Below are 22,863 nucleotides of genomic sequence, written 5' to 3'. Positions count from 1 at the left end.
TAGCTGTAACTGGCTTTTAGAAAACAGGACAGGTTAAGGCAAACATGAGTATGTCAATGTGAACAGTTAGATGCAGGAATGTTTCTCCCATCTTCAGTTGCTGATGTGCACATAGACTTAAGGAAAAGCACTTCCTTATTCTGTAAAGCGGGTAATTCTCTAGCAGGATAATGCTCCTACATAAGAAATATAAATATGCCAGGCCCACAGGGAATCAAACATCACACATAAAATATTCAATGTGATGTTCAAAGCAATGAATTATGTTTCAGTGTTAGACAACACAGGAGAGGAGATTTTAATATGAGGTGATCTAACAATCCAATCAACATTTCTCAGTAGCAATAGAGTACAATCTACACAACGCCACTACTCAAATGTTTTACTATACTATAAAAATACACATTTTAAATTCAGTGGATTAACAGACAGAGCTCTTAGTGCAATGAGATTAGGTTTTGGTTATTTTTGTGTAATGAATGATTAATTCCTAACATGGACACTACTGACTGTGTCATCCCACCAGCTCAGCATGATATACTGACAAAGCATTAACATCAGCAACAACAACAACAAACAATGTTTGCAACATGCTAGAGTTAAAGCCTTCTGTGCGAACTACACAGACTTTTTCCTAACATGTGATCAGACTTCCTCGTGCACACTGCTTGGTTCAGCACACACTGCTTAGTTACAATGTGAGAGCATAAAACCACAGTCTATGCTCCTAACAAGCATACTGCTGCTTGCTAATTAAACAATCATTTCATCAAATGAAAATGTGACACCTTAGCACAATTACAATAAAACACATGAAATACAGGCTGACACAACTGCCAGCCTCCTTACAACAGTGCTACAATTGAATCCTCTAAATTAAACCTGTCATCATTGTGGTTTTATAGGAATGAATGAGTTATAATTGACGTAAAAAACGTGCACCCTGTGGACCTGTTGTGGGTGTACAGGACCTTTGAAGCATCAAAACACATTATATTGTAAGAAATCACCATGTCTACCAATAAACATGGAAGCAAGAGCATCTTGGTTCCTTAATTTGACATCCTGCTGAAACTGGATATTTCCATTGGAAAATATTGGGGAGGGAGGGAAAAACTATGAAGCATAACAAACTGAAATATCAGTTAAGGAAAAAACAATGTTTCATTATTGGAAGACAGGGAGGGGTGAGCTGTGTAAAATTTGTGTTAATTGTATTGACTCAGTTTCATGGCATTCACAGCATATGGTAAAAAAATAACAAGAAACTACCATATGATAAAGAAAAAAACATGTATGAAACTATACACACCCTGGCTGTTTTATTAGGAAAGAGAGAGAGGGTGGTTACTAGTGATTTGTTCTTTTACACAAAGAAAGAAACTAGACTTAAGCTGGACTGCTTGTACATTTCTAATACATTAGATAATAGGAATGTAGGAATAAAAACACAATCATGTATTTATCTCTTTCTCACACACACACACACACACACACGCAAGCAATGAAACAGTGCACGGAACAGTAAGTCACAAGACTGCATCTGGAAGAGAAGGACTTGACTGCAAGATGTGTGTGCACGCTTGTTATCACAAAGAACAGTGTGTTCAAGAGACACACCGAAAGTTGTTTTGCTTTACTGCTCAACAAAATGGATTCTCCCCTTGCTATATTATGTGAATTGATTTCCTCTGCACTGTAAAACCCCCAAGAAGCCTAATGATGAGGCAACCGATACACAAAGCTCAGTAGAAAGGGTTGTCACACAGTGGGAGGGAGAAAGAGAGGTGGGGGCATAATAATCAAATACTTCATTGATCCCCATAGTGAAACTCTCTTAGCTGTACAGGCCAGGGTTAGCTACACAGGAACAACCCCAGAGCACCCTGCCGTCCACTGGTACAGTACAACAAAGAGAAAGGATGTAAAAGATAGGAAAGAAATGGATTGCAGCAAAAACTGATTAAAACCTGGCACTAATCAATCCTCAATCCACCCTTCCATCCATCCATAACGACTACTTTATATTTTTTTTATGTATGAAATGTAACTGGAATATTAAAAATGTTTAATATAGTCTCAGTGAACTGTGTACATTTTAAACTAAAAAACAAAGGAAGTGCACAGAGTTCAGGTCTTGGATTCGATATAAGAAAAACAATTGGTTGAGTGCATCCTCACATAGATCATCCCTCCATTAATAAAAATAACTAAAAACAACAGCATTGGAGCGTCACAGCTGTGCGCTCAGAGAGAATGCTAATTTCCTGACCTACATGTTCGCTGCTGTTCAAGTGACTTACACACTCTGTTTCTTTCCACCAAGATGGAGGGTGATGGGTCCGTGCTCCTGTTTCCCAGGCTGATTACAGATTGGCGCTTTCACCAAGTGGAGAAAGTAAAAGCTGTCTACCCGATGTCGAGAGCAACACATCCCGATTTGTGGTATTACAGGGATGATAGGTGGTGACAGAGAGGAATGGAGTGACCAAACACTAAGAGGATTTGATCCATCCCATTTCTCACACAGAGCTCCATTAACACTCTTCCTGTTGGGATAAATGTCACAAGCATTAACTATAAATCAAGTTTCCCCTGAGCAAGAGGCATCTGGGTGAAAAGACCATTACCCTGTGGACCCTCAAATAAGACATGCAAACAGCCAAAGTCACCCAAGTGGCTGTGGCTTGTCAATTCTAGCAGAAACATTACAGGATGTAAGAGTAACTTAGAATCAGACAGAACCATATGGACTATTTAAAGCTTCGATTCACCTTCAGAAATTTGAGACCACTATGAATCTAATTAGGATTAAATGATGGAAAGTTTAAAAAAATAGCAGCCCCTCCCTATTAATGTTTTAATTCTTTGAACTGTATGCTCTTCTGCCAATAAATGGAAAACATTTTAGACGAATATATCTTATCCCTTTTTCTTCTTTCCCTCAGTCTGACTCATCAAATGTGCCACCCTGAGCAGATGCTCAGAGAGAAACTGCTTTTAAGGAACAGGACCATGTTTTTTAACTGACATTGTACTGAAGATGTCACTGTTCTTTTGTTTAGTCAAGAGTTAACACACAAGAATCACTCGCTGGATCATCGTACCAGCTGAATTGACATTAAACATAACGAAAATAACTATAACATTACAACAAATAACCTAATATAGGTTAATGCAATGTCATTTGTGCATTAAGCATTTCAAAAACACACACATTTACACTGCTAGTACTGTAGCGGACCAGTGGAACCAGAACTTGTTCTGCAGTGGCTGTCACAGATTGACTTGGATCTAGACTTTAGCAAACTGAGCAGGCTTTACTCCAGTGTGTAAACCATTTTTCCTGAGACACTCAAATTTGTTATGCGGTATGCCCATAGTCAGCACCCGGATAGTCAGACACACAAGAAAACGTGACTTTGAAAAGGCATCTCCTGCATCAAGATGCACATAGTTAATAAGAGCTGCGCACCTCTCATCATCAGCTAGCTGCAAGTCCTTGAAAGTAAAGCAGGGGAGCGGTTCCTGCCTGTGAATGCACTGTTGTTCTCACAAGCATGCAGAGACATAAATGAAAAACATAACGGGTGTGCAGATCAGTAGAGGTTAGAAAGAAGACAGGCAGCCTAGGAGTAATCTGTGATAACAGTAAGAGAACAGGTTGTACCTGGCTTGCAGCTCTAGCCCATAGGCAGTATTTATAACATGGAAAGTCTGTTCATCATAGTTTAAAGACAGTGCTCATACTGCAGTGCTTATTGGACAAACAGAATCCGACTATAAAGCACATACAACAAATTATTAGAAGGTACACATCAGTCATCCATCCCTGCACATCAGATCCGATAGCTCATTCCAACGAGGCGCAATGTCTTCGTTAGATGAATGGTAAACCTGCTGCCACAACACTGACGTCTTGCGTGATCAAACCAAATTAACGGTGTTTTGTTCGGTCCTTGTGCAGACGATCCATTGTCGTGCATAAATTAAGCGGAGAAGTCAGCGATAAGCCAAGCAGAAGAGTAGCTTGCTGAGTGATAGCCCGTGTTACGCAATATCAACATAGAAAACTGAGGAATGCGACTCACGTCAGTGCACAAAAGAGCCATCAGCGGCCGACGGATGCGAGCTCTGCTTGTCGATCACACTCCAAAACAATGACTTGTCAGACTCACTTGGCTGACGCTGCTTGTAAACACAATGCCAGGACGTGTAACGTTATGTGCGACATAGAAAGAGGCTTGACCGATGTCGCCTGCCCTTACACAGACAGCTATCGAGACAGCGTGTGACTCAGTGTCCCTTGCAGAATAGCAAACTTCCCAAACAGACACCTCCGAAGAAGAGTCTCACTTGTCGTACAGTACCACCACAGTGGACAAAAACAAAAAACGAGGGAGTGGCACTGCTCGCAACGATAGCTGCATAAAGCGGATTAGCAGGCTAACGTGGCTAGCCAACGCTTCTTACATAGAGCCACAAACCTGGACATTCACATCTGAGCTCTCTGGCCCTGCTGCCCGTACCCTGACATTATGTTACCATTGGCCGATGTGTTACACTGGCATTCAAAACAAACACCTTTGTGCGACCAAGGGATGGTTGAAGTTGCCCAGTACGGCAAACCAAAGCCTGTCGATGCAACAAACCATACAAGTTGTGACAGCAACTTTTATGTAGCTAGTGAATGGCAACCCACCTAGCTGGCTAGCCCCCGGGCTAATATCACAGCAACTGCAGCATGAGGCGTTGAAGAACAAATCGTTAGCAGAAAGCCAAAGGCAGTGACCAACTCACCTGGTGAAAATGAACACAGCCTGAGAAGTGGAGTATAAGCAGCTGAATAATCCACAGCAGAGCAAAAGTGGCGGGCGCTAAATCACAGCCGAGCCAATGCGGTCCGAAGAAATCAAAGTGTGAATACGCTTGCTAATAAGTTAGCCGAGCTAACTCGTTAATATACCTGCATAATCCTCCTACCCGATACAGACGGCCACGTTGTCTTCAACTCTAGCTAAATCACTCTCTCTAGTCACATAAGCTAAGAATAATTTAAATCAACGTGAGGCAGGCTGAGCTGGCTGACTGTCAGAGCGAAGACGGGCTCTCCTGGCCGACTAGCTAGCTGCTAACGCTAACGCTGGCAGTTGCTAGCAAAGTTTCTCTCTTCGATAGGCAGTTCCCTAAAAATGGCGGCGAGGATAATCGCCTCCCTTCTATCGTGCAGGAATAAAGGAGCAAATGAGCCGAAAAACAGAGTCGGAGGAGAGTAGCAAGTTTGAACTGAGACTAAGAGTACACGTGTGACAGTTTTGGGGAGTCTTGTTGATGCTGTCCAGCTGCACAGGGTAAATATTGCCCCCCCTCCCTCTCCTGGTCTCAGAGTTTGGTACTGCTGCTCCCTCCAGCAACTGTAAGCATGGGTGTATGGTCTGGATGGAGAGACATAACGATACTGTCAACACAGCAGGAGACCTTTTCCATTTTATAGTCGGGAATAAGCCAGTACTGGACATTCCTCTCCCTCTGCACCTTTTAGTCACTGGGATCCTAACCTGATTAACAGTTTCAGTCCTAATCTGATCTCTACTGTAAATACAAACTCAGGCCTTTGTATTTATACCAAAACAATAACAGATATGCTTTAAAAGTGAGGATAAGATACCTGCATTTTTCTGTCCAGGGGCAGCACTTTGCAGCTCATCAGTCCTTGTCCCTGGCAGCTGTAATGAAAAGCAGAATACCATAATTTATTCCTGTAAACAGTAATAATATAAACCAAACACTCTAATCTATATGTGAGCAGAAAGATACTTTCACTGGAGTCCTTGATGGACATTTCAGGTTGTACTCTGTGAAACCTATGAAAGCAAATGGTGTGTGCACACCTTACAGTCCGTGACCTTAAATGATTTAATATTGCATTGTTATATATTATGAAGTGAACAGGTGTAGATGCCAGATCAGTCATACGTTAATTCAGAAGAAGTTCAGTGCTTCTGTGCTTAGTTTCCTCTGACAGCTTGACAGTTGTCATGAGTCCACTGATGTACAACAGATGTTTCCATTTCTGGCACTGTCACTTTTTCACTGTCATGTTCACATCAGAGAAGCATTCAAGTGGCCACTGTATTCACAAAAACACATTTCATTCACATATTATAGTTATCATGCAAATACGCAATATTACAACAGTATAAGTGTGACATCTCTGTAGCAGTAGCCTGTTCTGAGTAAAAAACAGGGATGTATGCAACGTGCATGGCAGCAGAGGTTAAAGATGGGCATTCCACAACAGGCTGCAGGTCGAGAAACCAATCAGCTTGCAGAACAGGGCTTAGAGGGCTTTGATTGGTTGCTGGGTAGCCCTGTTGTCATGATGATGGAAATCAGGTCCTACTTGTGTGGTCTGTATCCAGGCACAGAAGTACTGTGAAGCAAATAATATGGATGGATAGACTGCAGTTCTTTCTATCTGTGACACACACATATATGTGTTTATATGATGCAAATAGATTTATCCACATGAATGTAACTACAGGTAAGGGGTTTATTCAAACTAGAACTGAACATGTTTGTGATGACTGTGCTCGTCTACAGAAGTTTTATAGTTGACCTATGCATTTCCATGTTTGCCTATTTCACAAATTTATCAAGAGATTCCATGTATTTAAGTGTTACACCCAAAACTCAAACCTGACTCCTTGGTTGAATCACTCCCACATGTGTAATCTGCAACTACCATGAGAGCACGCATGAAGGTTTCAGTAGTTTTGATAAAACTTTATGCAGATAATTTGGTTATGTGTGATATGCATACATTTTACATTTCTACACAGCTGTCTTCCCTCTTGACATATGACAAACAGAAAATAAAAAAATCAGATGTAATTAATCTGAGACAGCTGAACTGTACTTAGCTGCTTTGGTTTCATGGTCTGTTACATGCTGGCACACTGGGACACTCCAACATAATGAAGGCATCCCTAATGTTATTACCTGTGCCTTTCCTGTTATGACAAGCTTACATATGAACTGTTCATTTGCACATTAATGAAGTAAACACAATCCATTCAAAACCTCTTTAATGACGTACAATGAAAAAGCCATTTGTGTTGATTACTTTGTGTATTTACTACATTTGCTCCAATACTAAAACACTGCAGCAGTGCCACTTAACACAGCAGACTGCAGTGAACAGTACAGAGCCCATAAAAGAAAAAATTATATCCAAAAGCACAAATACTGAAACATCAACTAATAACGGAAGTTGTACAAGTCCAGCTGAAAAGGTACAGAACAGATAGGAAGTAGGATAGCCACTGTTAGTGTTATTTTAAATCCATATAATCAAATTGTGACAATGAATTGTGTATGATTATCTAGCAGAAGACATACAAAGGCAACATCTACTTTTAGCATCTAGACACTCAAGTACACATGAAAATTAATCCTTCTGCTAAAGCAATGTAGATCAAGCAAAACTAAATACACTATTGCTACCTTTGTGATCAGTGTTTGTAGAACACTTGCCAGTGAGGTGTTTTACAGGCTGTGATTTGTGGTGTTACACTGTGTGCATTTAATTTCAACTGAAGACATCTGGCCCTGAAAATAACAGACAATGGTACCAGTGATTAAAAACATATTATAAAAACAATGAATGATTTTAATAACATGAAACAAAAAGCATTGAGAGGAATTTAAGATGAACAGAAAATAAATTGATGTCAGTAAAGTACCTACAAAGTCCCTGTCAAACATAAAACCATCTTATAACATGGTGGCAGTCTAAAGCAGACCTGGGTCAAACAGTATTTGTAAATTTTTGTTTCATAACATTTGAAGTTAATTTCACACAACACAAAATCCCACAAGTCAGGCAATGTAGCATATTTTAGGAACTGAACTCAGTCTGAAATTATTTTTGGATTGTGATACAAAACACAAATTATTTACAAATACATTTGCACCCAGATCTGATCTAAAAATAAGATTCGTGTGCAATAAATTATATTTCAAGTTATTTGGAAAAATTGCAGATTGTATTTTAGTAGTCTGAAAATGGATAAACTGGGTCCATGAAGGAAACATAAAATACAAAACAGAATGAGCCAATATTTTTGGTGGTGTCTTTAAAAAAAAAACAAAACAAAACAAAACAAAAAAAAAAATCCCAATACCTAAACTTAATCTAGCATCAGGCTGGGGAACAGCCTGACTTATCAAACAAGCATCAGGCATACCCTGGGTTAGCAGGAAATACCATACTTGCTTGTGATTCCTTGGAGGTGCCAAGGTTGCATGAGAGCTCAATTAACCCTCATTACAATCAGCCACATTTCACTGTACTGACAGACCCCACAGCCATGCTTCTCCCTGCCTACCTTTCGTTTAGCTCTGCCGTAGGGATCAATGTGGTCTCAGACTGGGCCTTCAGAGTAGTGTGAAAGTGCCACTTATGGTCTTCATTACTGCCGTCTTTAATCAGTTAAATGACCATAAACACACTTCTTCTCACAGGCTCATTGTATCTCAACTTTTAATGCTGCTTACAGAGTACACGCTAACTAGGTGCAGAGGCTCAAGGCTGGACCAGACAATCAAATTGGTCAATTTTTACCTCTTTCCTCCATTCCAGTCCAGCATTTACTGAGACTTAAGTCTCCCTGTATCTTTCTGGGGAAGCCTGCTGGACGTAACACATACATACACACACACACACACTCTTCATCACAAGGAGGAAAAGCTCACCGAAACCACCCTGCTCGCACTACATTTTCTTGTAATTCTTAAGAAGTGGTTCTTCGCTTTTTCATTTCCTCTCTCCTGTTATTTCCTTTTCTTCTTCTTCTGCTTAAGTGTGTCTTCTCTTCTGGCTGAATAACAAGCAGGCTGCAGCAGTTGGGTTCCTTTCATCCTAGCTTAGCCTGGTTCAGCCCACTTTGGCCCAGTTGAGGAAAGCAGGTATATCTCGGACTGGGACATTGCGTGTCAAAGCTTTGACACTCAGGTTACGGTCATCTGTAAGGAGTACCACTTCTCTTTGGAGCCTCACCGTCCCATCTGTATGTGGAGAGGTTGGGGTGGGGTGTAAAAAGTAGCAAGAGACAAACTGAAGACTTTATTCACATTAAATTATGCAAAGTGTATGCACATGGAAATGAGAATGCTGGCAGAGAATAAATGGGAATTAATTTAACATACTTTTCTGATCAGGCATGAAATCTTTTGCCTTGTCTTTGCAGTAATGGAGGCAGCAGGACAGAATCACATCATCATTGTTACCCTGAAGGACAGAAAATTAAGTAATTGCTTCCCAGTAAAAGAAAGCATTATTTCACTGCACAATCTGAAACAAATTTACCAAAAGGCAACAAATCACAATAAAATGAATGAAACATTTTATACTAAAATTATTTGGGCACTTACCTGTTGTCCAGAGGTGTCTTCACTGCGAAAGGCTATAGACTCTAGCTGATTTCCTCTGCTTGTCAAGGCTCTGAGACACGGCTCTCTGGCTTCGAATCCTTTCTCTAAGAAAGCCACTGCCAGTCGAGCCTTCTCCTGCACAGCTCGCACATGGGCCACAGAAACAGTAGAGTTGACGCGGCTGCCTGTACGTACACCTGGCCCCGCTCCTCCACCAAAATTATCCTGTCCTTTAGCCAAACCATCTAACTCTGTAATCACTGGAGAACACACAACACTCCATGAGTACACATGAAGATTTTCTGTCTTTCTATTAAATGGCAGTAACATGGCGCATATTCTTTTTATTTTAAACATGTCCTAACACCACAATTTAATCGTCATTACTAGAGAGCTAAATGATGCTTTCATTTCCTCAAACATTTCTGTCTTTGTCTTACCAATGAGTGGCACAACTATTATATAAGCTCCACACTGAAGGAGTTTCTTCAACCCTTCCAAGTGATCAATGAATCCATTAGTGTCTGGAACCAGAAAGACAGGCCTCACTTCCAGCTCCAACTGCCCACCTGTCTGCAGGACAGCCTGGGATGGACAAACATACAGATAGATACAGAGTCAGACACATCCATACACACCCATTAATCTGAGCCTACTTAATAAAAAAACAAACAAAAAAAAAACACGACTTTTCAAGAACTTTTCCTAAATAATGGAAGGTACAATTTTTGCTCAATGGAGCTTTACACAATAATCTGGTATTATGAAATACACAGTTCAGTTGATTTATAAAGTCCTTACAGTAAAAACCTGTTACCAACAATGAATTCAAGTATTATTGTACATTCTTAGGTGTGTATGTATTTGTGGTTTTTACCTGTATTTTATCTCTGCGCTTCTGTTGCTGAGCCAGTTTGCTGGCGAGGGCATGGCGTCGTGCCTTCAGCTGTCTGATGTCACTCTCGCTGTCTCCTGCCTCTTCAGCATCCTCCTCTCCCTCTGATGTGGACAGAGACGACTCTGCCTCAACTATGACATCATCTGCCTGCCAAACAGACGACAACAAACAACATTATGGGCAACTTGATTTCCACTGACGTCTATTAAACTGCAATGAAATTTTAGTATTTCCATAATTCTGAGTTGAGTTGCCATTCCTGTTAAAAAAAAACAAAACAAACAAACAAAAAAAAAAGACAGTAACCTCTTTCTCTGTTAAAGAATCCTGCCTGCTTCTTGTATCAACTGAATGAGTAGGAGCAGGAGCTGTTGCCACAGAGATGTATTTGCCCCCCTTGAAGGCCAACAGAGGCTCTTCCTGTCCACACAAAGCCTCCAGGAAGTACTTCAGCACTGTCACTCTCTTACAATCTGCTGAAATTGCCTGAAGAAAGAGGATGAAGATATGTGTGCATGAGTAATGAAATTAAGGGTACATGTAAAAGGTGACAGAAGAATGAGTAATACTACAGGATCATAAACAGCAGCAGTAGAAGTGGTATATGCCTGGACATCAGTGTTGCAAAATAAAAAATAAAAAAAAAGCAGTACTTTCCACTCACCATGTCAGTGTGTCTGTCTGTGTAGCATGGCTCTTGAGGCGCAGCCAGCAGTGGTACAAAGCCGGCAAGTAGCCTGTCCTCCTTTAGCTGCAGCACAGTCAACTCTTCATCTCCCTCACCTTCGTCAGTGTCAACTTTATACAGCGGCACTTCCTCATGGTCTACATGTGCCAGCACGTTACAAAGATCAGCAAGGCACTGCCAAACATCAGGACTGCAACTTGATAGAGAAGAAAAGCCACAAGTTCTGGTGATGAATATTTTGAAGAACTACAGGCTGTAGAGAGCTGGAGTGTGTGGTTTGTACAGAAGTACCAGTAGAAGCAATGAGCAGAACAAATAGGTGGTAATGTGAAGTGGCTTTAATCAATATTTATAATTATAATAAGAGCAATAAATATAATAAGAGCAATAAATCAAATGGCAATGTGCAATGTAGTATGTAGGTTGAGATACATCACACACATTAGCAGCTTTCTTTGGATTTACAGTGCTTTATAATCACCTTCCACTTACTGTTTAGCTATCTGGCCTATAGCTTTACAGCTTTTGGTTCATGCTAACCATTCTCATTTCAGCCACAGCGGGTGGTGGTTTTTCATGAAAAAGCTCTAAAAATGCAGTGAATACTGGTCAGCATTGAGCAGCTGACAGTCACAGTTAGTAAATAGTGACACAGTGGAATGTTTAGCAGCTAACAAGCCAGATATTTTCCTCAATACTTCATATGAATATGAAAAACAATTTAAAAGGTGGGAACATTAGACCTGCATTATTAGTTGGTCATAAACATGGCTCCCAAGAAATGATAATGCTGTTCTAGAGCAGCAACTCTGTGGTGATATCACAATGTTGTACTCTTAACTTGAATTCACTGTTCTGAAGTAAATGTAAAAAAAAAAAAAAAAAAAAGAAAGTTTAGTGTTTAGAGTACTCACTCTATACTGCATGGCGGTGGGTTCCACTGGTCTGGGTGTCCCAACATCCAGTCAGACCAGACCTTGATGCTTGGCAGTAGTTCTCTAAGGTCCAATGAGAAGGCAGAAACCCTCACCATACCCTGGAGCTCCTCCCCTTCACAATCCTCCTCTCCATCTGCCATGGGGACTGATACTGAGTGAAAGAAAAGGGGGAAAAAAAGGGATTCATCCTGGAAATACAAAACATTTGTAAACAGACTAAACTCTATAAAAATTATGTGTAAAACAGGAGCATTAAGACAGGAACACATACATTGCTTACTAATTAGCTTGACAAACGTATTCAAATAATGTCTAATGGACTATACAGTATTTCTTGTCTTTTGACTAATATGTACAAGAATTAGATTTAAGTTTAGGAGTGTAACTGTAATCAATTCTGCTGTATGTGTACCTGCAGTATTTTTGAGCAGCTCTGTGCAACGCTGCACCAGTAGCGCAAACATGCCGAGGCCCAGGGCTGTGCTTTGCTCTTGTAAAACGGACCGTACTTCTCCTTCCTCACCTGACAGTGAAGAATTTGAAAAGAAAAATATGCAACACCAACATTTGTGTACCAAATTTTCAAATTAAGTTAATAAAAGAATATTTTTATAATAAAAAAAAGAGTAACAGCTATTATCAATTGCACTGGGCCAAAAATGAAATGCATGTTAATCACCTGACTAAAAAGAAGTAAAAACTATAAACATTGTTCAATAATGGTGAATCTGTATTTATTTAGCAGATAAAATTCAATGTCTTAAGTGCAATGTTTTTGTCAATGATGGTTATAGTGTGGACCATTACCTCTGCTATGGGCATTGTGTATGGTGAACATGTTGATGGTAATGATCTGCAGCATATGTGAGCTTCCCAGTAGAGAAGGGCCATGTTGGAGCAGCGTCCTGAACTCCTGCAGTACACGGCTCGCAACTGCAGGGAAGGTTTCCATGCTGCATAAGTAAGACACACAGTCATACAAATACAAAAAACATTAAGGTAAACAGAAAAACTCTTTATGATTATATTTCTAATCCTTCAAACTTATTCAATCCAATTTAAATGAAAGAATACATGAGACATCACTCACCCCACTTTAGTGAACAGCTTTCCATGTGCATGCAGGAAACTCAGAATGAACCTCTTATTTAGCTGGAGAAAAAAGGGAAGGCCAAAAGAAGAAAAGCATTACTAATCTCTACAGAATTGTTTCATTTAGCTACACACCCTAAAGCATATGACAAGAAAACATCTGGTGACAAAGGACAAGAAGAGGTTTGGAACTGATGTCACCACTTAAATGCACTTGGGATTTTAAACAATAGCGGTGGGAGGAAATGGACTGAAAGGCTACTGAATTTGGCAAAGAGGATAAAATGTAACATGCCTCTTCAAACAAGGCATACTAACAATCAGTGAACAGACAGTACAGCGCAAAGACACAAAACTGATTTATCAAAAGGTAAAGGAAAAAAGGAAATAGCACAAAGTTACATTTTACTAGATTTACAGCTATAGAATCCCAGTGTAATCACTGGGAATGATGTGCAGCATGTATTGGTACCTTTTTAAAAGCACACAGCATAAGAAATAAACTGTAACTGACAGCAGTAGTGAAAATTGTGATATTTTATATATATATATATATATTTTATATTATCTAAGTACTAGACAGTAAGAGACAAGAAATATGGGAAGAAGAGTGGTATATGACGACTGCCCCAGGAGTTGAACCAGCATCCCTGCATTCTAGGTTGGGAATGCTAACCACTACATCACCAGTGGCCACCTAAAAATTGTGATCTTTAAATTAAAAAAAAAAAAAAAAAAGCACTCCTGACAGCAATACATTTTTCATTGTGTAATGTTCAATAATGAATCTCAACAGAGCCACCAAATACTAAAGCACTGTTCTCTCACAGTAACAAATGATTTGCATCTAGCCTGTAAAACTGTGCCAGCTAATGTGGATGGATGCCACCGGAACACCACCCACTGATGAGGTGTTGAACACACAACCCTGTAAAGATACCTCCAAAAAGATCTAAGAGCTGCTGGGAAAGGTACTGTGTATCTCCCAACTATCTGATATAACTGTCTCAATGTCACTAAGGGAGTAAGTAAGAAACATATTTAATGCATACTGTTCCTTCAAATATTACTGACAATTCACCAAATAAATGGATGGATGCCCAATTACTCCAAATAGACATTTCCACTTCATAAATGGTGAATCATTGCAAGCACAAATGGAAACAGACCAAAAGGGCCAACTGACAAAAGATGAAAGAATGGGTAAAGAGGAACAAAGAAAGAGCACTCTTTACAAAAGTAAACAGGAATGAAGGTCCAGAAAATAATAAAAAATTAAAATAAAATTAAACTGAAAAAACAAATTAAACAAATAGAGAGGCCATATTGAATAAGAGGGGAAAAAAATAAAAGCTGAGAAAATAATCAAATAGAATAAAAACAGGAAGTCGGAACAGTGAGACATGCCTGCAAGCACTAGTGAACCTGCGCTAAAAAATATATAGTAAATTAAAAATAAACAAAAGAACAAACATCAAATGTCCACACATGAACAGGTGACAAGTGCATTTTGTTTAAAAGAATATCACACCTCACATTTGGTGTGTGAGTGAGAGCGCAAAAGGAAAAAGGGATCTTACGTCACTAGCACTGAGACTTCCCAGCTCGCCATCCTGCTCAGAGTCTCTGCTAGACTCACTACCTCCTCTTTGTGAGGATGGGATTGCTGTTTGTCCACTGGGGCGAATCCAAATCTCCACACGTGCCCCTTCTTCCCCTCTTCCTCTTCCTCTTACAGCTGGACCCCTGGAACCTCCTTCATACTCCTGCCTCCTCCTCCGTTCAAGCTGCTCTGCCTAGAAGAACAAAGTCTGTAAACAAGAAGCACTTGCACTGCTAAAAGTATCAGTATATTCACTGGATTACAATAAACCTAACTAGTTGTTATGCCAATAACACCTCACATTACATAGCAAACTGTCTATATCATTGTTCTACATCACTATATTTTTCTTAAAATCCCCCAACATTACATAACAAACCATGACCAATCAATTCTATGGTTCTGATCTCAAGTGTATCTACATCAAGGCTGTGCATTAATGTGTGACGTTTCTGTTTCATGTAAAAACAGCAGGCACTTGGTACCAGTTATTGACTAAAGTGTGTGTCTGACCTTCCGCTTAGCTTCCTCAAACAGACTCATCAGGCTTTCCTTTGCAGTCAGGATGGGGTTGGAGGCTGCTAAGCTGCGCATGTAATAATACACAGCATCCAGCTTCCGTTTCTGTAAGTGAGGAGGAAGAGCGTAAGAAGAGTGAGGCATCCTAAAAAAGGATCTTTACATAAAGTGTAAATGTGTCTTTCAATTATTCCAGGGATATCCATGGAGAGATATAAAAAAAAAAAAAAAAAATCAGTCAAAAATCTAAACAAATTACTCCAATGATCCAGTTGAGAGTGCAAATCCCATTTTCAGCAGAATACCCCACTCTCAACTTTCCTTCTCTGTCTAGACTAGTTCACTTACTGTATAAACTGCCAGCAGGGCCAGTTGGTTGTATGGTCGTCCATTTTTGGGGGCAATCTGCTGGGCTTTCAGGTACCAGCTAAGAAGAAATTCAAACATGTAGTCATGACATACCACCAGAGAACATGATTAGGTCTCATCTGATCAGTTACATACAGCTAGGAAGGAAGTTATATTATTATGGTGCAAAGCAATTAGCAGGTAACATCTCAGAAAAAAAAGTTCAAGACAGAAAATGTTAAAATGTCACAGATTGAGACTATAAGACTGGCCCTGACAACACAGTATTGGGCTCAATACTTAGCAGACTTTATAGCGTTCTGGCTTAGTCAAACTGAAAAGTATAATGTCAATACACCTAGTGCACTCCTCAATGTGTTTAAGCAATTTCGCAATGACACTGCTTAAATTGACGCTTACCTTCGAGCTTTGCCATAGTTGGCCGAGTCACTAGCTTGTTCCCTGTAACGTGCTATATCTCCCTGACAAATCATACAGCGCTGAGCACTGATGAGTGCATACTTTACCTGAAAAAGACAGAAATACTTCAACAATTCACTACATAAAAAGGATACAAACGATCACTGAGAATATGATTATAGATACAATTAAGTATTAAGCAGCTACATTTCTATCAGTAGCTATATGGCAATCTGATCACTGGCTGGCTTAATAAATGTCCAAACTGAGTGACTCCTGGTATACTACCTCAAACATTTTCAAAGAAACCAGCTGCACCATAAAGCTATACGCTGCACCATAAGATAACCAATCAAGGGATATATTTTTTTGTGCAACATGGTCTTCACACCCTTTAACAAAGGCACATGAGATGACATGTCTTTCCACTTAGAAGTTGTTTATTAACGCCTTCCGTCAATTTTAAAAATGTTTAATTCTGTAAACTTTTAAACACATATGTACACACACAAACACATGCATGTCAGTAAAGGAGTATTACTGTACCGTTTTACGTAATGGCCGAGCCCTGATGGCAATGCCATCCATGTAATCCTCTAATTTAAACTGGTACACTGTCTGCAATTTCTGAAGCAGTGCATCAAAGAATAGTGCCCCCTGTAAAACACAGTCACAGTAGATAAATTACAGTGAAGAATTATTTAATTTTTTGACTTCTTCAACACACAAACTTTAGAGACTGTCCACATATTCATGCACATTTCATTATGAACGTATTGTGGAATAGGTGGAAAGAAATATTGTGGAAAGAAATTAAAGCTGTAAAAAGGTTTTGGACAAATATTTCCAAACCTCATAAGCAACATACACATACTACTAACATACAATGATACTAGTTTGGCTATATTGGTCCCAGTGCTTGCCCAAATATGAAGTATGATAACATCTGTACTGTCTAGGCTATAAAAAGAGAAGAGAGCAAGAGAGAGCGAAGCCTTGCATCATCAGGTTTTCTCTCACACTCCTTACCTCATCAAGCAGTGTGAGCAGCATGTTCCTAATGTGAGTGGTGTTGTCATAACTGGGGTCTTTGAGTAGCTGCCGGAAGTGTTCTATGACCTGGTAAAAGACATTCTTCCACAAAGCCTGATCCACATTCTGAGAGTCTGAGAACTCAATGTCTGTTAGGATGATCTGCTCATATATCCCCAAAAGCTCCACTCTATAAAGAAAAGAGGACATAAAAGGACAGTGATTTTTCAATATGTCAACCGGCTCAGCACTCTTGAGTCCCCCAATGTGCCACTCAGTCAAAGTCAAATAGTATACAAAAAGAGTAAAACATCAAATACAAAATGCCATTGACACAATTCTTCACCTGAGCTGAGCCATGCGCTCCAGTCCATCAGCACTCAATCTGTCCCTGGACAGCAGGTTACTCAGCTGAAGTTCATGTGCATCTGCGGCCCTCAACAGCCTCCCTAGTTCACCTCTGGCTTGTTGCTCCACTTCTTCTAATGTCAAACCACCTCCTGCACCTGGTTGGGAATAGTTTGCTCCCCGGTAACTTCCACAGAGCTGACCGACACCAGGGCCTGGGTAGATACCATTAGGAGCAGTAATTTGGTAGGGCCCCATATGATAAGGATATGGATAGCGCTGGCTGGTGTTGGTATTGGGATTTTGTGGGGGCATGGGATAGCAATAGGGGTTGTCAGAGTTTTGAAATTTGTAGTACGCCACAGCTGCAGCCTGCTGAGATCGAAAATTATCACCCTTTGCGACTGGAGGACTGCCTGCTACCTCATCATCTGTGTCTAGAAAGTGAAGTTGTCCATATCCAGCTCCTGTCTGAAGGTATACAGGCAGCTGGAGAGATGAATGCTGTGAGGATGGGGTGGTTGTAAGAGCAGGTTTCTGGTCTGGGTTATTGGGATCCCAAAGACGTCTCACTCCGCCTCCTCTGCCTCCTCTACTCCTGCAAGCTGGTCCTCCCCTAATTCCACCAAAAAGAAGTCTTTGCCCAACCTCAGGTGAATTAGACATGTCTGTGCAGGATGGAAGCACCAGAATACCTCCACCTCTTCCACGAGGAACCGAGCCTTGCTTGCGATGATGTGCATCCACACTATGTAACGAGGTACCAGACGGTTTTTCTAGAGAAACTCTTAGGATTCCTGAACCTCCACCTTTGTTTCCCTTTGGTCTGTTCCTTTCCTCCTTTTGCCTCTCTCTACTTAGCTCTACCTCCCATTCCCTTCTTCTCCTACTTCTATCTTCTGCTATATCACTCATCCCGCTCCCTTCCAGTGATTCTGTAGATGATTCACCATTGGTTGTCCAGCTTCGCAAATGGCTCCTTCGTCCTTCTCCACTATTAGCTACACCCTCTTTGTGATTATGCCTGAGCTCCAAACGTTGCCACTTGGTATTTTCCATATCTGTTCCCAGCGGAGGACCATCCAGGCTGGTCACACTGCTAGCTGAGCTACTGCTGTAAAGTCGATTCCGTGAGCGCCGAATATCTGATTTGGAATAGCGTTTTGAGGTTGGTGTTGTTACGTTTGCATTGGATTTTTTTCTATCACCTCTTTCTATAGTTCTGTCTACATTGATTACTGTCTTAACATGTTTATCAGCTTCCCTCGGCCGGTTGTTGTTGTTGTTGTCTCCTCTTCTGCTTTCTCTGCGATTCGCTCTTCCTTTGCTTTGGTGTGTGGGTCCTGTCTTGCCTGAATTGTTATCCTTCTCTGCTTCTGTTGCTCTCCTGTCTCTTTCTCCTTTCACTTGGTCACCCTTTTCTTCAACTACTTCATCTTCTCCTCTTCTGGAATCCCGATTCCTCTCTTTTTCTTTCTCCCCTCCTCTTCTCCTGCGGTTTGCCCTTTCCCTCTTCTTCTCTGCCTTTTCTTCTTCCTCTTTTGATCCTTTTCCTTGTCTTGCCTTGGTGGTTTCTCCTTTCCTGGAACTGAACTCTTCAACATCTTGGTCTTCACATACCTCTTTAAGCTTTTCCGTCATACTAAGTTTTTCTACTTTGCTAGTAATTTTCTCCAGTGAAGCATCAGAGGATAATAGGATTTTTTCCACATCCTGGTTTCCTTGCTTTCTGTTTATCTCACTGGATTTAGACAATTTTACATTTGCCTGTATGCCCTTTACTTCTTTATCTTTCCCTTCCAGCTTCTGTGTAGATGTTTTTTTGTTAACCTCAATGTCCCCTGTACTCAAATGGGATTCCAGGTCAGTTTTCTGCTCAGGCTTCCTAGGGGGAGTTTTATCTTGCTCTCTCCCTACTCCACAGTCCTTGCCATGGATGTTTCTCCTGCTCCCAGGTTGATAAAATTCTCGATCAGGTTTGCGTGCTTTCTTTGTCAGCTTTGCAGCCCCAACAGGTTCCTGGTGTTCTCTGTCATTTTCTACAAAACCCTTTTCTTGATTTGCTTCTGTTTTAAATTGTGGCTGGCTGCCCTTTCTGCCTTTCTTTGCATTACTACCATCACCTCTCATCCTGTCTTCTTCCCTTTTGTTGGTACCTGTCCCACCATCTTTGCAGCCATGCTTCTCTTGATCTTTTTCAGAGACACCTTTTATCTCACTCTGCAGTAGTTGATCACACTCGTAAGTGGCCACGGGATCACTTTGACAGGTCTCTCCCTCCTCACTATCACGGTGGCGTCGTACATGTCCAGCTACTGGCTGGTAGCGTTGCAGATCAGGACGTTTTCCTTCACGTCTTCTATACTGCTTATGTATATCCTCCTCTGGAGAAACAAAAACATACAGAAAACATAAATTATAATGGGCAATGGCAAAAGCAGCCACTATTACAGCAGAAAGAGGACTGGGTATTAGATATATATAGGCTTAACATATTCTGTTCCTCTTCTTTTCAGATGATCTCTTAGTATCCTATTTGTGGCACTCCAAGCCCATTCATTCCCACTGAAAATGTAAATCAAATCTGTTCACAAATCTAATCATCTAAATCTAATAATTTGTATAAAGACATCAGCTTGTATCCTCACAGCTAAACTCTATAGATTTTAAAAAAACAGGTGTATTTATGTGGACTACTTTCAGCTGTGATGCATTCAGTGCTCCAGAAAGTACCAATGGCAGCAGAAAAGTGTAAGTTGGACTGAGTCTAAATAGATTGCAGTTCCTGTATTTAACATGAAAAGGAACATGTCAACAAGAGCAATGGTGCATCTAATTCATTAGTTTTTAATCGTTTTTGTTGCAGTGTAGGGACATTGCATAGAGGAGCAAATAATATCAAAAAAAAACAAAAAACATTACCAAGTCACCGGAGATGTCAAAAATTTACAAAGTCAAAATCTGAGTTTAGGAGGGAAACAAATATGTGCATATTCACCCGCTATTAACTTACAGGCTACACGCAGGAAATAGTCACAGGTGGACCACGTTTTACAAACACAACCCTCTCTACAGTAACGTTAAATATTTGAGAGCACTGCTGAATTAACGTTATATAAAGTATGTTACAAATTGGTCATGTTCAGGTCCGTAAACCCGCAATAACGTTAGGTACTTCTTTCAACATGAGAAATACACGACAACTGTGCCGCACTTTTGTTTTGAGTTTTCTAACGGTCTGTTTTCAGTTGAAGACGTAACGTTAACTGTAACGACTAGCTGCCATTCGCTAGTTCTTTGACGTTAACTAGCTAACTGACATTGTAAACATCGATCCTAACGCCATTCGACAATACATAATTTTAGGACAAATTCCTGCTGCGAATGTATTTAAAGTAAGTGGTAAAACAAAAATTGGTATAGAGAATAGTAAAGGCGGGGTTAAATTGTGGTAGGAGCTGTAACTGAAAATCCGGTGTAGTTACGGTTTCAGGGGCGTTTGAAACAGACCGCGCGGAACCGAAGAATAGACAGCAACGTTAGCTAGCTAAATAGCTAACAACATTAGCCGGATACAAACTTAGCAACTCCGTGCATTACTTTCAGCTAACTTGTTGTACTGCTTCACAGGAACTTATCAACTTTTTACGATTTCATCTCTCCCAAGTATCGGCTTTACTTACTCTCACCTTTCTGACAGTCAGTAGTATTAATGATATTCGACGCTTCAGCTCGGAGTTCCGCAGCTGAGATTCGCACTCTTTCCAGTTCGTTCGCCATCTTACCCTCACTAAAACAAACACAACAAGTATGGTGGCCCAGATGGATCAAACATGACTAACGGCTGACGTCGCACCCGAGGCAGTCGGGTAATGTAGTACAGTCTCCTAACACCGCAATGTGCACATCGCATGGTGGTTGGTGCACGGTTTATTAATCCGTGGTCCTTTAGATCCTTTAGTTGGTTTAGAAGCAATATTATAAATTAAAAATAATCATCATAAGTCAGAGTCTTGCTTTCAAAATTGTATGTGTATGTTATCATTACGCTATTCATCGTAGGCTAGTATTGTTACTACCTATTTCACATTTTAAGCCAAATGAATAACAAAACGACACATAATAGACTCACGTACATGTAGTTATTTTTTAACTCTATTATTCATTGTGTAGTTTGAGTTTGCCCACATTTCCCTCTGTTGTAATTACTGGTTTTGTGTTATGTAAAATTCTTTTTATGCATATGCTATGTACACTGTTTTCTATTATTTTAACAGTTTTGTGACATAGAATTCTCCCTCTGGGAAAGTGTTTGACAATAAGTGCACAACAAATTTCAAGTTTCATACCACACTAAATTGTTTCAAGTGTAACATCCCTATTTGGCATTCCAGTTACAATCACTGTTAATTTCAAAATGTTATTTTTATTTAACCAGGTAGTATTCTACTAAAGATAACCTTTTTTTTTAAAAAGGAGATCTGGACAGGATGGCAGAATAATCAACACATACATAAAAAAGGAAAATAAAATGATCTGACACAGAGAAGGAAAAGAAGAACTTACTAATATTGAGGAATTTAAAAAGAGCTAAGCCATAGTAAACAAGTCACAGAGTTTACACTAGCTTTGAATTCAGTCTGGTATACTTATTCTTTAATTTCCCTCTGCAAAGTATTCCAAGTGGCTGGAGCCGAAAACATGAAAGTTTTTTTCCCCATCTCTGACAGTATGACAAATAGTAGATTCTGTATTCAGTATATCTGTGATATGAATTATTGTCAAAAAAAAATAAGACAATAACTTTAAAAAACATTTTCCATTTGAATTTTGACAAAATGTATGTCATGTTAAAATGTGTAGTTATGTAATTCTTACGTAGGCCTTTGCCTACATATGAGTCCAGGGGGAAGGGGGATTAAAGGTCTACAAATTATATAAAGAAACAAGCGAACAAACATCATACATTTGTACACGCCATGCTCAGTTCCATACAATATCCACTAGATGTCAGGATTTGTTACTAATTCTTATTTCTAGCCCTACTATCCTATTATCCAGCCCTTTGGATTGGACTAACAACGAACTTTCCATCTACTTTTGTTTTCCATCTAAGTAACAGATGTGTGTGATGTGCATGTGTCTGTATGTGTGTGTGCGCACACACATTCATGCAATGGAGAGTTCATGCAGACATCATCTGCGTGGCTGATGTTAGAGTAAACAGCTTCATTTCCCCTAGCAACACCAAATTAAAGGGCCAGAGTCTCTTGTCCTTCCTATAAACCTCCCACATGATTCTTCATCCAGAGCCACACCTCCTCTTTTTCCATACACTTCCCTTAATTATATCACTAAATTATTCATCCAAAGCACTTCACTCACTTTGGCATAATAATCACGATTGTCTGCACATAATTATATTTGTGTGTATTATATACGGTTAAAGAACTTACTTTTGACATAGCTGCTACAGTGCACCCTCAGATCATAAAGTAAGCAGACAACAGAAAGAAAAATACAGCCAACAAGAATTGGGATA

The 22,863-nt window shown here is 40.0% G+C and overlaps 1 protein-coding gene across 5 annotated transcripts; it reads right to left on the bottom strand.

Moving 5' to 3' along the window:
- Nucleotides 1-7,071: 7,071 nt before the first annotated feature.
- On the bottom strand, nt 7,072-21,154 carry smg6 (SMG6 nonsense mediated mRNA decay factor). 5 transcript variants are annotated; one of them, XR_003297013.2, is made up of 21 exons: nt 21,005-21,116; nt 20,386-20,388; nt 17,320-19,705; nt 16,971-17,163; nt 16,488-16,598; nt 15,942-16,048; nt 15,522-15,600; nt 15,168-15,278; nt 14,632-14,847; nt 13,050-13,111; nt 12,767-12,912; nt 12,372-12,482; nt 11,936-12,110; nt 10,998-11,217; nt 10,640-10,819; nt 10,313-10,480; nt 9,876-10,020; nt 9,436-9,695; nt 9,211-9,292; nt 8,758-9,069; nt 7,072-7,611 (listed from the first exon to the last, which is right to left on the bottom strand). XR_003297013.2 is itself a non-coding variant. In XM_026328750.2 (20 exons), exons 1-20 carry the CDS (start codon nt 21,099-21,101, stop codon nt 8,939-8,941), a joined length of 4,977 nt encoding a protein of 1,658 aa, XP_026184535.1. In that variant the 5' UTR covers nt 21,102-21,136; the 3' UTR covers nt 7,072-8,938. The 5 variants fall into 5 exon arrangements, 4 of the variants coding, with proteins under 4 accessions (XP_026184535.1, XP_026184533.1, XP_026184536.1 ...); XM_026328750.2 differs by having other exon boundaries at nt 7,072-9,069; nt 21,011-21,136; XM_026328748.2 differs by having other exon boundaries at nt 7,072-9,069.
- Between the last annotated feature and the right edge of the window lie 1,709 nt (nt 21,155-22,863).

Source organism: Mastacembelus armatus, chromosome 14, assembly GCF_900324485.2.
Source record: "Mastacembelus armatus chromosome 14, fMasArm1.2, whole genome shotgun sequence".
NCBI classification, from domain to species: Eukaryota; Metazoa; Chordata; class Actinopteri; order Synbranchiformes; family Mastacembelidae; genus Mastacembelus; species Mastacembelus armatus.
Note: the sequence above shows the minus strand (reverse complement) of the source record. Positions and strands in the feature narration are given on the sequence as shown.